This window comes from Radiomyces spectabilis, assembly GCF_025331425.1.
Source record: "Radiomyces spectabilis strain NRRL 2753 chromosome Unknown BYT42scaffold_15, whole genome shotgun sequence".
NCBI lineage: Eukaryota > Fungi > Mucoromycota > Mucoromycetes > Mucorales > Radiomycetaceae > Radiomyces > Radiomyces spectabilis.
In genome coordinates this window covers 559,159-571,452 of record NW_026251940.1, presented here as the reverse complement: position 1 = coordinate 571,452, position 12,294 = coordinate 559,159, and the positions used below count along the sequence as shown (strand labels likewise).

General features: G+C 43.3%; 6 protein-coding genes across 6 annotated transcripts; 3 read left to right on the top strand and 3 right to left on the bottom strand.

The window, feature by feature from the left end:
* The first annotated feature begins 74 nt into the window (after nucleotides 1-74).
* BYT42DRAFT_587013 (CRAL-TRIO domain-containing protein) lies at nucleotides 75-2,036 on the top strand. Its single transcript, XM_051570131.1, has 3 exons — nucleotides 75-903; nucleotides 973-1,132; nucleotides 1,327-2,036. Exons 1-3 carry the CDS (start codon nucleotides 263-265, stop codon nucleotides 1,900-1,902), a joined length of 1,377 nt encoding a protein of 458 aa, XP_051419176.1. The 5' UTR covers nucleotides 75-262; the 3' UTR covers nucleotides 1,903-2,036.
* A 181-nt stretch (nucleotides 2,037-2,217) lies between these two features.
* BYT42DRAFT_134316 (uncharacterized protein) lies at nucleotides 2,218-3,800 on the bottom strand. Its single transcript, XM_051562212.1, has 7 exons — nucleotides 3,615-3,800; nucleotides 3,407-3,542; nucleotides 3,129-3,351; nucleotides 2,991-3,057; nucleotides 2,737-2,916; nucleotides 2,561-2,678; nucleotides 2,218-2,507 (listed from the first exon to the last, which is right to left on the bottom strand). Exons 1-7 carry the CDS (start codon nucleotides 3,717-3,719, stop codon nucleotides 2,368-2,370), a joined length of 969 nt encoding a protein of 322 aa, XP_051419175.1. The 5' UTR covers nucleotides 3,720-3,800; the 3' UTR covers nucleotides 2,218-2,367.
* Nucleotides 3,801-4,125: 325 nt separating this feature from the next.
* BYT42DRAFT_466544 (ABC1 family-domain-containing protein) lies at nucleotides 4,126-5,869 on the top strand (the record flags this gene model as incomplete). Its single annotated transcript, XM_051563515.1, has 4 exons — nucleotides 4,126-4,909; nucleotides 4,971-5,085; nucleotides 5,157-5,176; nucleotides 5,253-5,869. Coding segments are annotated over 4 exons (1,536 nt in total), but the record flags the coding sequence as incomplete, so codon positions are not given.
* Nucleotides 5,870-6,682: 813 nt separating this feature from the next.
* Nucleotides 6,683-6,967, top strand: BYT42DRAFT_618074 (uncharacterized protein; the record flags this gene model as incomplete). The annotated part of the gene is made up of 2 exons (XM_051572243.1): nucleotides 6,683-6,768; nucleotides 6,838-6,967. The coding sequence occupies 2 exons, from the start codon at nucleotides 6,683-6,685 to the stop codon at nucleotides 6,965-6,967; spliced, it is 216 nt and encodes a 71-aa protein (XP_051419173.1).
* A 912-nt stretch (nucleotides 6,968-7,879) lies between these two features.
* BYT42DRAFT_483392 (uncharacterized protein) lies at nucleotides 7,880-8,137 on the bottom strand (the record flags this gene model as incomplete). The annotated part of the gene is made up of 1 exon (XM_051563717.1): nucleotides 7,880-8,137. A coding segment is annotated over one exon (258 nt), but the record flags the coding sequence as incomplete, so codon positions are not given.
* A 456-nt stretch (nucleotides 8,138-8,593) lies between these two features.
* On the bottom strand, nucleotides 8,594-10,019 carry BYT42DRAFT_587002 (uncharacterized protein). The gene is made up of 3 exons (XM_051570130.1): nucleotides 9,248-10,019; nucleotides 8,940-9,162; nucleotides 8,594-8,808 (listed from the first exon to the last, which is right to left on the bottom strand). Exons 1-3 carry the CDS (start codon nucleotides 9,940-9,942, stop codon nucleotides 8,695-8,697), a joined length of 1,032 nt encoding a protein of 343 aa, XP_051419171.1. The 5' UTR covers nucleotides 9,943-10,019; the 3' UTR covers nucleotides 8,594-8,694.
* Between the last annotated feature and the right edge of the window lie 2,275 nt (nucleotides 10,020-12,294).

Here is a 12,294-nt window from a genome sequence, read left to right as displayed (position 1 = left end):
GGATAAGCGGCCCACCTTACCATTTTGGACGTAGAATTGGATCACCTCAGCTTGAACATCCCAATTCATCATGTCTGTCCAACTTTCAAATGGTTATTTTTATGTCGCCGCTATTTTTTCCAAGTCCCTTCTTTTTTATAAACCGCTTTTTCATCTCAAAAAGTAATTTGTTTCAGAAAGTTTTGTTTTCCGGTTTTTTTCTCTTATCTTTGCCCCTCTTCTCTTTTTCGTTCTTTTTCTTTGTATTGATTGATTTGTAACAATGGCTCCGGCTTCTGTCATCGATAACGCCAAAGGCGCCCCCGCTACTTCTGAAAAGCAACCTGGCCATGTCGGCCACTTGACCGCCAAAGAAACCGATATGTTAAAGGCATTGTGGAAACGTCTGTTTGAACTGTTCAAACAGGTGGGGACCGAGTATAAACCTGCTGAGAAGAATGAACCAGCCAAAGAAGCGCCCAAGGAAACCAAGAAAGGAGGCTTCTTCGGTTTCGGTGGAAAGAAAGAAGCCAAAGAAGACGCCAAGACGAATGATGTGTTTATTGGTACCACGGCCGATCCGTCGTGGTTGACTTTGCCTCTTGAAAAGGCCATTCCCCTTATTCCCGGCACCGATTTGCAAACTACATTCTGGAACATGGTGTGCACCGATAATCCGGACGCGGTGGTTCTTCGATTCTTGCGAGCACGTAAATGGGATCTGGATGCGGCCTACAACATGCTCATCAACACTTTACGCTGGCGTATTGTGATGCGTGTCGATGATATCGTGGCTCTGGGCGAAACGGGAATGCACGATGAGCTCGAGCGACTCAAGCCCGGCATGGGTAAGTCGTTTGTCGAACAACTTCACTCGGGCAAAGCTTTCTTGGGTGGTCCTGACAAGGCCGGACGTGGTATCTGGTACGTTGTGTAACTTTTGTCGTTGTTGTGTTTGATCCAACCCGGTTTACTTAATTGTTTCGACCACAGTTTCATCAACGTAAGCCTTCACCATAAAGAGGATCAAGCCCCCGAGGTGATCAAACTGCTGACCATGTTCGTCATGGAAACTTCCCGTATTGTCGTACATCAACCCATCGAAGCTGCTTGTATTGTCTTTAACATGGACGGTTTTACTTTGAGTAACATGGTATGTAATCGTAAGAGATTATGGGCGGATGTGTGTTTGTATGGTTGATAAGGAGGTTGGGGGGCGCGCGTTGTAGGAAAATTGGGTGAGGCTAGTGTGTGGATAGTAAGATTCAGTATCCCGAGGCAAAAAGTGGGAAATAATGCAAAAAGGAAAAGGTGATGTGCTAAAAGTTGTCTTTTTTTTTTGTGCAGGATTTTGATTTCGTCAAGTTCTTGGTCACCTGTTTCGAAGCTTATTATCCCGAGACGTTGGGATGCTGTCTCATCCACAAGGCTCCGTGGGTATTCTCGACGGTGTGGAATTTGATCACTCCTTTACTGGACCCTGTAGTGGCGAGCAAGATCCACTTTACCAAGAACGTCGACGAACTGACCAAGTATGTGGACATGGCCAGCTTACCAGGTAATATTTCCGGCGAAAAGGGTAAAAAGACTTTGGATGAGCAAAAGGTGGACCCTCCCAAGGCTGGTACCTTGGTCAAGCCCAACACCCCGGCCATTCAAGATTACCATGACATGATCAAGGAATTCCAATACGAGACGGCCGAATGGGCCAACAGCAAGACGCCCGAAGATGCAAAGGACGACGGCAGCCGTCTGGAACTTGCCAAGCAATACCGCATGATGCGCATCAAATCCGAACGCGATTTGCGTGGTCCCAGCAGCTACGAAACCAAAGGTCTTGCCACCATCACCGATGAACATCGTCTCATCATCGATTTTGGCAACTCGAACTGGACTCCTCTGGATATCACCGAAAGCGTCTAACAAAGATAGACTGGGTTCAACTATTTTTCTTTTTTACATTTGCTAGTATTACAAGTCGTTCAAAACTTACCTTTTTGGTTACGTTGATTAGTTTTTATATTTTCTTTCTCTCTTTCTTTCTTTCTTTCTTTCTTTTGGTTACCATCTTCAATATTCCCAACTAGTAACAATAGGATCATATGGGTTTTTGCTAGTCATCTTAATTCTTCCATAAACAATGCACCGTTTTGTTTATCTTGATCAATGGATTTTCTTCTCCGTCCGTCACACCTTGTAAACAAATGATATCAGGAATCCATGTCATTTCGAAATAATGTTTCTTGGCAGTGTTCAGCAAGGTAACAGTGATACATTCCAAGATATACGATTTTAAGTTTATTGTATGCGATATGGTACAAAATACCAACAAAGTGGTAATCATGATCAGTGTCTTGAATAAAATGGTGGGTCGGTGCATGAATCCGTCTACTCGGATCGTCTTTTGAAAGGGATGCGACGATGATCCTTTGCCGCATTCTTCTTGCGTCGTTTTTCGAGAATACGCTCGATATTCTTCTCGCCGTATTGCTTATATTTATCGATCAATTCCATCTTGCGTTTCTCGGCTATAAAATGGGATTAGCATCCCTGTTGTCACGGATAAAAAAAAACCACTTACATCGTTTCAAGAAGTACGGTTTCTTGCCCTGTTCCACTAGTTCGGCTTCCTTCTTCTTTCTTTCTCTCACCAAATTCTGCTTGCGTTTCGCTTCCTTCTCAGCATATTCGCGAGATTGCTAAGAGTTTGGGGGTAAGTCATCTTATCCTGATGGATTCCTAGCTAAACGGACTTACCATCTTTGTAAGTACGAGTTGCATTTTCTCACGCTCCTCTGGATCCTTTTCTTTTCGAATGCTCTCCTTGAGCATGGCAATCTCCGATTGTCTGTAGTCGTTCAAGAATTCATAGGATTTTTCAAACAGCTCTTGGTTCAAATGACCAGATAACTTATCAAACCGTGGATCTCTTCGTTTCTATATTTGGGTCAAGTAAATTCCACACGCTCTTTCTTGGTGAAAATCGTTTGTACGCCAAATCACAAACTTACCGCTGCTGGTGCTTCGACAACTTGACGGAAACGACCCACCGCTCTTTTTGAAGACATCTCCATCGGACTAGGGAAAATCCATTGCTCAGCGATCTGGTATACAATGGCATAATAAAACCATGAACTCAAAAGACTCACCTATGCTTGCTACTTCGTTTCATGTCTTCTTTTGTGCGTTTGACTTTGCTGCCGTCACTGGCTTTCTTCTTTGCTGCATGTAGATCCTTGGCGATCTGCTCTCGGGATATAGATGCAATGGGTTTTTTTTCAACTTCTGTTCCTCGTCTGGCTTTGCTGAATTCCTTCATGCCCATTTTACTCTTGATTTCAGCCAATTGTTCAAACGAAACGTGAGCGAGAGCTAATCTCATGGTCAGTATACCGAGCCCACAAGGGTCAATAATCCTCCAGCTTACTTCGTTTCAACTTGGCCATTTTAGTTTTTTGGTCCTCTTCGTCTTCCTCTTCTTCATCCTCTACGTCGTCTTCGTCTTCGTCTTCGTCAAATTCGTCCTCATCCATACCTTGTTCTTCATCCTCACTGGTATATGTCTACGCAATTTGAAAAATACGGGATAAGAACAATCGGGATCACCGTAGCCACCGATGCAAAAGATCACTCACTTCTTCCTCTTCATTGTCTACGTAGCCTTCATATTCATCTCCATAGACGTCGTCTTCGTCCTGAATTGCGGCGGTTTTCCACGATGCCGCTTTCGATCGTCCCATAGGTATTTTAGTTATGCGAGAATCGTTACAAAACAAGACCCACCGAAACCCGATCAAGCGCACTGTAAGTCAAAGCCACTGCACTCCATTTTGAGTCTCCGGTTCACTTTCAGGGCAGACCAATACATTTCGAAAGAAAATTCGGCCCGAATTTGCCCATGGCACAAAAAGGCAAGTAGTGAATTTAGTGTTTTTCCTTTTTCTTCTTCTTCGTCTGTTCTTTATTGTTCAGTGAATGAACTATCAGGTCTTCTCGCCTTTGCGATCTCGCGGTGCTACCTGCCGAGGTCGGCTATCGGCCCGGTTTTTTCAGCCTTGGATCCAACGATCGTACACCCAAGCGACTGCAATCAAACCCACTCCTCGGCGAGCACTTCGCAACTTCATCGGTACCAGTGCCGTCCTGGGAGCTGCAGGCACAGGGCTCTATTACACGAATGACGACTTTCGCCACCTGACCATCGCTTTGCAACGCTGTGGAACAGCGGGAGCGGTCACTGTGCAGGTCGCCTATCACTATCAACGCATGCTTTCTCGAGAATATGCCACCGAGGAAGAACGAAAACAAGCGAAGCGAGAATGCGATTTACAATGTGCGAATATTGTGCTGGCAGGTTTGCAAAAGCTGGGCGGTATCTATGTCAAACTCGGCCAACACATCTCGGCGATGATGTACATTTTACCTGTGGAGTGGACATCGACCATGGCCGCTTTGCAAGATCGATGTGAAGCAAGTTCAGCCCAAGATATTCGAGAACTGTTTTCGAGTGATTATGGTGAAAGCTTGGATGATATTTTTGAGGAATTCGATTGGCGCCCTCTGGGAGTGGCGTCACTGGCACAGGTGCATCGAGCTCGGTTACGTCCTTTGCGCGACGGTACACGATTGGGGAACGATGGTTGGGTAGCGGTCAAACTGCAACATCCCAGATTGGATGAATTTGCCAAGATCGATTTGGCCACTGTGACTTTTATCGTTACCACCATCAAGCGTGTGTTTCCCGATTTTGGATTTGAATGGATCATGCATGAAATGCGTGAATCGTTACCCCAAGAAATGGATTTCAGGCATGAGGCGAAAAATGCCCACCAGGTAGCTCGAAACTTTGCTGCTGAATGTAAAAAGGGAACCACACCTTTGGTTATTCCGGAAATCATTTGGGCAAGGCGACGTATTATGTGCATGGAATGTAAGTAGGAAAATACTCATATGTTTGTGCTTTGGTAAAGACTAACTCTATTGGGATGCAGTTATTGAAGGAGCCCGCATTGACGATTTGGAGTACATGAAGCGCCACAACATTGATGCGGCCTCGGTATCGAAAGAACTGTCGGCCATCTTTTCGAAAATGATGTTCCTCGATGGGTGAGTATACTCTCCGATTGTTCGGTACAACTGGGTTCCTGATTGTTTTCTCTTTCTTTTTGCCATGGTAGATTCGTGCATTGTGATCCTCGTAAGTATTTTCCTTTGGTCTTCGCCATCATTTATTGAGGTTGATTCTAATTGTTACCTTTAAATTGCCTGTAAAGATCCCGGTAATGTACTTATTCGTCCTGCCAAAAATCCAAAGCACTCGTCTTTCAATTTCGATCTTGTCTTGCTGGACCATGGACTTTACCGAACACTGACCGACGATTTGCGTACAAACTATGCTCATCTGTGGACGTCGTTGATCAAGGGGGATGAAGAAGGCATTCGTACCTATGCTTTGCTTGTGGGATGCAAAGCGAATACCCATCGTTTGTTTGCTTCTTTGTTGACGGGGCGTGAGTGGCAGACCATTCAGTCGGCGGATCTTTCGTCATTACGTTCCGATACAGAAATGGAGCGTGTGTCGGGTCGTGCCTCGGGTTTCCTACTAAAAGTGGCCGATATCTTGGCGACGTTGCCGCGTGTTGTGCTATTGCTGTTGAAAACAAGCGATCTTTTGCGTAGCTTGGATGAGACATTACGAGTCTCTGTCGGCGATCATATGACATACATCATCATGGGCCGTTACTGCGCCAAGGCGGTGTGGCTGGAAAGCAAGAAGCGCGTGCTCGATATGATGTCCACGACTGGCGTGACATGGCACCTGTTCAAGCAACTTTCCAATGCGTGGTGGGAATACCATTCGCTGGAACTGGGATTATGGCTCTATCAGTTACAAACCGAGTGCTGGCGTCGTTGGTGGGCGTTGAAAACATCCCTTAGAGTTTTATAGACAACTACACTTTACTTTATTTTTTTCAGCTGTTACATTAGATATCCTTCTTCTATAATCACTCCTCCCATTTCATTACAAACAAAACATCATAGACTGCTTTACGTGATACATCTTATAAAACTAGAAACCATTCCCTTTCTTTGTTGATCCATGTTATGCTGAAAGACAAAAAGCAAAAACAAACATAATGTCCGAGGTCCAGTCACCGCTCGATTCCATTTTGGAATGACTTTTTGCAATCCCCTAAAATAGTATGCAATTTGTAATTGTAAAGAAATTATACAGATTATAACCGAAATTTAGATAAATGATCGTATCGTAAAGTTTTCTTTGGTAACAGTGTGGAGGAGAACATCCTCTGAAGGGTAAAATTTATTGAGTGGTTGATTTAAGACTGCAAGAGCCACCATGTTTCGTAACCATTGAAAAAGCCATTCTTCTTGGTGTGTTGGTAAGGCTGTAATTACCATACTATGTGGTATTCAAAAAATAGAAGCTTGGTCTTGAGTGACACGCATTGTCAATAGTTTTTATCATACGATCAAAATACAGCGAAAATGAGTTCGAGTTTCATAGAGCAGCGTCAAGCCCATCATGGTCCACTTGCACGTGACGTTGCTTTTTAATACACCGCTTCTTACCTCGAGTCATTATCGGCAAATTTTCGGGGTTGCCCGTAACAGATTCATATCGGGAACAAGGGCCTTTGTCCTCTCAATTTCGGCATTGAAATAACATTGCAAGTAACGAACCATGTGGGGTAAACTCTTCCATTTTGCGGCAGATGCTATGCTTATTACCACTGTGCTTGCCGGTATTAAGCGCAACACCGGATTGCAGTAAGTTAGTGGTGGCGAGTGCTGCGGAAACGAGGATGATGTACGTCAAATTGACCACTCCCACTATAGAATCGCCACTTCGAAAATCGAAGACAACAATATCCGGTCATATCTTGACAAGTACCTCGACTTTGGTGATACATTATTAGACCAGGCCGTCTATCAAATGCAGAAATCCGGCTACTTTGAACGCAAATAGACTCGTGCAGTTACAAAAAACAAAGATCCCAAGGCTTACGTGATAATTAGGATCATACCATGGTTTGGTAGAAATTCATATATTGTATCATATCAAAATGTTATGCGTCACAGATCATTTTTATATTTCTAAACATATTGTATTCGACATGACGGTATCACCGTAATTGCACTGCAGCTATTTTCATTTTCTTTTCGAATTGACTTGTCACATGATTATCACCAGGAACATTCCGATTCCGTCGTTTATGCGTTTTGTGTGTTGCGAAGGAATTTGGGCGTGATGGAAACCAATGTTACCAAAACGACGAAAAAAAAAAAAAGAAAGGTGGAGTGATGTCGTCAAGACGATCCATGTGAGACTGTCGCTTGATTGGATGGATTGGGTTTGAATTTGTCTATTTTTATCTTACGATGTGGGGAAAAAGGTTGCAGTAGCGTTCCAAAAGAAGAAAAGAGCATGACACAAAGCGGCGTGGTCGAGACAAAAACATCGTGGGACTTTTTGAATGGATTCAGAGATTTTTATGTGGGCCTGTATTTATATTATCAAAAAGGTCATCTCTTTTTGGAGGGACATCCGATCTTTGCCGGCTGTCCTGCATAAGATGGGAAAACAGAAAGGGGGGGGATGAACTAGGGAATGAAAAAAAAAGAGTAACATTGAAGGGAATAACATGAATGCAGGTTGTTTGGGAACAAAAAATTATGAAAAAATATATTTCAGCTTATATACAAATACGTTTGAAAAATTTTGTCGAGCGGTTGAGTGTATGTAGAAAGGGTCTGTTTTTTAAAGGCATGAAGATGGTGAGGTGATATCGGAATGGAAGGAACACAAGGAGGAAGCGGTGTGTTGTGAGGCGGAAGTAATGGTTTGACTGACATCGTCCCACAAAAGTCCGGGTTCGTTGTCTTCTTCATAGGACCATGGAGAATAATCTTCGTTGTCTGGTTCTTGAGGAACAAATTCTTTGCAAACGGTAGGAATGGTGATCAGGGTAGGCTTGTTTTTGCGTTTTAATGATTGAGTTCGTCGGGTAGGCTGTAGCGGATCATTGGAGGGCAAAGGCTTGTGTTCATGTTGTTGAGGATAAATGACGAGTGGCTCCACGGTCGGTTCGAGTGTCGATCCGGAGAAGCGAGGCAAGACAATAGGAACAAAAGACATGATGGGGATTTATAAACGGACGGTGTAGCTGGAGGATTTTTCCACTTGGCAGTGTGTTGTTAAAAAGAAATGAGAGATGTAAGAACAAGGTCGACAGAGAGAGTTTCCAAGGGCAAATCAAACACCAATGAGTGATGAGGATAAAAAGTAAAGAGTAAAAGAAATGGGAATAATTGTATTTATAGGAAGAAAAAGGATGGTCTCATATGAAAATGAGTGTCTCCATTGATTGCCGACGTTTACCCCGCTTTCCTGTTTGTGAATCCGATATGCAGAGATCAAGCAAAAAGGAAAAAAAGAAAAAAGAAAAAAAAATCACACTATGCGGAAAAACCTCAGAGTCAATCCACACCCACAAAAATTTTGACCCTGTCAAAATGGACGGGAGTCTGCCTGAACCCACGGAGGGAAATCGACTGGATTTTTTCTCTTTTTCTTTTTTTTTTTTTTTTTTTTTTTTTTTTGTAGGTGTATGCATGGGCATAAAGCCGTTTTATTTTTTCTTTCTCTTTACTTTGGACTCTTTGGCTGGTTTTATTTAATGGGAAAAAGCTTATTTACAAATCGACAATTCTTTCGACATGGCCGCACTCTGGTAAATGATCACCTCGATACTTGATCAGGTACTCTCCGGTGGGTTTGGCGGTCACGGTTTTATTTACTGGGCAACCCTAAATAACCAAAAAGACAAAAAGGGAATCATGTTTGAGAAACGGTGTGGAATTCATATGCGAATCCAACGGTGGTCACCCGGTGATCACCCGATTTTATCCGAACCCGCCCAATTCCGCGGGGTACATACCTTGGTGCTATTGGTGCATTTGTAATAGACGCTCTTGCATCCAGTTTTTTTCTGGATAGTGTTGCCATTATTTTTCCAGAAATGATTGTCATTATATGGGAATTCGCGGGTTTCAACAATCTTGGTAATCGCTTGCATTTCGCGACGTCGACGGCCTCGGCCTGCAGGGCGATCGTCCTTGTCATGTATATCGTAGTAATCAGGAGAGGGGGAGGGATAAGCACTGAATAATAAAACCGGATGATAAATAAGCATTATTGAACAAAGAAAAAACAGTGGTGCTGTTTCAAAAACAAAAAAATTCTCACCTCTGGTGTTGCAGATAGGAAGAGGAAGAAGTGGAGGAAGTAGAGGAAGGTGAAGTGAGGGTGGTGGGAGTTTGCGAGGACGCTTGAGGAACAGACCCCATGGCAAGCATGGCGGCAGCAGCCGAATTGCGACGCTGCTGATGATGTAGTGAAGAGATGTCTAGAGAGTTTCGGATAGAGTCACGTCGCATAGGCAATGGATAAGGTGCTATTGTTGCTGCGCGGTGGGCGGCGGCACCGTCGCTATTGTTACTGCCATGACTACTGCCAGAAGATCGTCTCAGGATATCTTTGGAAACCAGTTCCCGGTCTCTTTTCTCCCTAAGTCCCGTATTTTCCAGAGACAGGGACGATACGCGGTGATGTCTCTGAATATGCAAGTCAAGTTCTTTAGCCCGTAATTTGGCTTCTTCGGCCCGTCGTTTATCTTCTTCGACTTTGCTTGCCAAAATGAGTTTTAACAGCTCCGGTTGAGATCGATATTGTGCAACGACATCTTGAAGGTTATAGAACAATGGATTGATGGAAGATGAGGCGGACGGTGCGGCCGGTTTAGACATGGGTAAATTTACACTCGGTAATACTGTCGGCTTGTGTGAATATCGTAAAAACCTCGCATCTTCTTGTGGGCATGCATGGGCATAGCTGTGATTGAGTGTACAAGAGGAAGATGGATTGCAAGTGATGGTTTCCATTATAAATATATCAGTTTCTTTCAACTGGTGTGGAAAGCAAATATTAAAAAAGCGATAAGAGATAATAAAAAAAAAAGAAAGAGACAAAGAAAAAAAAAAAAAAAGAACCACGTTTTGACTCGTTCACAAGCGTGGGGAAGTACATAATATAAGAGTGCGGGGAACCAATCTATAATTTTTTTTCCTTTTTGTTTTTCATTCTTTTTTTTTTTCCTAGCCACTTGATCCTCTCATCCCCACCATTGTCAAACATTTCCCAGCTAGGAAATATGCAGACAAATGGCTGGCTCGTCCAACCTGATGCTATAAAATATATCAGAAGGTCATGACCTCTCAGTTCCTTTTTACAGTAGCCAATAACATGCAGATTCATGTGAACTTCTTTGAAACCGAGGTTTCTTTATTTCTGTAGACTTGCTTGCTTTGCCATTGCTTTTAATGGTTATATACGCTGACTCATGGATCCCGGTTTCCCACAAGAACGACCCCGTTCAACTAGTGGGTTGATTTTTTATTGGGTGAGTAAAAAAACTCGGTTTTCATTCTTTCCAAGCAGGAAGCCGGCGCTTCCGACTGGGGATGAACTTTAACACAGCGGATTTCCCAACTTTTGCCGCTCCTTCCAGTTACCCCACATCCAAGCGGTCACTTACCCCGTACGAAACGTCCATTTTTGTCATTTCCAACCGTGCACAAAATGCTTTCAAGACAGCCCGTTTCCCAAATTCTTCATTTTCCTTTTTGCGCATTTCTTAAGTTATACCATTTGGGATTGGGATGGCGAAACCTTGTACGCGTAATCCTTATTACCTTTCCGATCAAAAAAGAATTTTTTCCCTGCACATGGCTGAGATACAAATACTCCGGAGGGTATATTGGCGAAACCTTCAGGACTCCCATATGTCGCCTCACAATTGTATAAAAAAAATTCCCAATTCCCAGCCACACCACCAATGAATGATCATTGGGAGAAAAAAGTTCCCACAGTTCCGACTTCAGCCATTTTGTCTGGGACGATCGTGATCCAACCTTTTGACTGACAGTTGAACTTGGATGTTTTATAAACTCCTAAATCTGGTCGATTACATGCCGTGCTTCCCCATTCATCGAAACCTTGTACCTTTTCCCCCGGCCAGTCATTTGGAATTTCGGGATAATGTATTTTTTTTTATTCGTTCTGTTGCCTAATTCATTTGTCATCCATTTTCTGTGGATTCGCCAGTACAGCATGATTATCACATTCAACTTTATCTTTTGTTTTGCTATGAGATTGGCAGAATAGCTTGAATTATTCCATGAAACCAGAATGTACCCGTGGACCTGCTGCGAAAAGCGGGAAAAAAACCAAGTCATTCTTTGGTTTGAGGCGAATTTTTCGGGGGTTAGTGTCACCATCCGGTTCTGGTGAATTTGTGCGAATCTGTCTTGCAGCCATTCACCGTCAAATTTGAGCAAAGTTGAACAAATGGGAGCTGAAGAAAAAGTGTCATTGAAGCTAAGGAATTACCAAATCTGGCGCTTCCTTACCTTCACTGTATAACCATTGTTTTTTTTTCTCGTACAATGCTTAATGACTGTTGGATGCACATGACAGCATCTTTGGTAATGAAAATATGTTATTTCTGTTTCTTTTTTCTCTTCCAATATCTTTATTTTAAATGCGCTGCGGACCTCCTTAACAGTGGGCTGTCCGTGGCCATGGATATCATATGAAATGTCGTAAGTACGTCATGATTCAAAATTTGCCGTCGCGGAGTTGGACGGGAAACGCTCGATCCAGAGATCGGGAATAGCAATAAGCGCGAATACATGACGTTTCTTCTGGGCAAATTCCCGTCCTTTTTAATTGATAGTAGCGTACTATCAACCTATTTGTAATAGAAAAAAGTGGTTGCCCGGGTTCAAACATGGGCGGTGAATAAGCAATGTAATACAGTCCTTTCCGTTAGGGTAACCACTGAACCATATGGGATGATCTGCGTCAGACCTAGGGTTCCGCGGAACGCGGCTGGCCATGGAACCAAGTCCCTGTTTCCATTCTCTGAAGTCGATTGGTGTCCGACCGTCTTTTTAACCCGGAACGGGATGGCTCAGTTATAGCAAGAGGCCGCTCGGGTCTTCTATTTGTCGAAGCTTTTGGCCGATCCTTGCCGTATGTGGGGCGACGATCGTACTCATGCAAAAAATCATGCTTAGAAAATTCCAGGATGGAAAAGCAGCTATTTTCAGTTAATGCCAACTCAAAAGACCCTTTCAGTCGAAAAGGATTCGTTATGCTTTGGTTTTGTCCGCCACGTCGCCAATGACCACGTTTTTTTGCTCTTGAAAAAAAAAATAGAAAAAATAAAATTC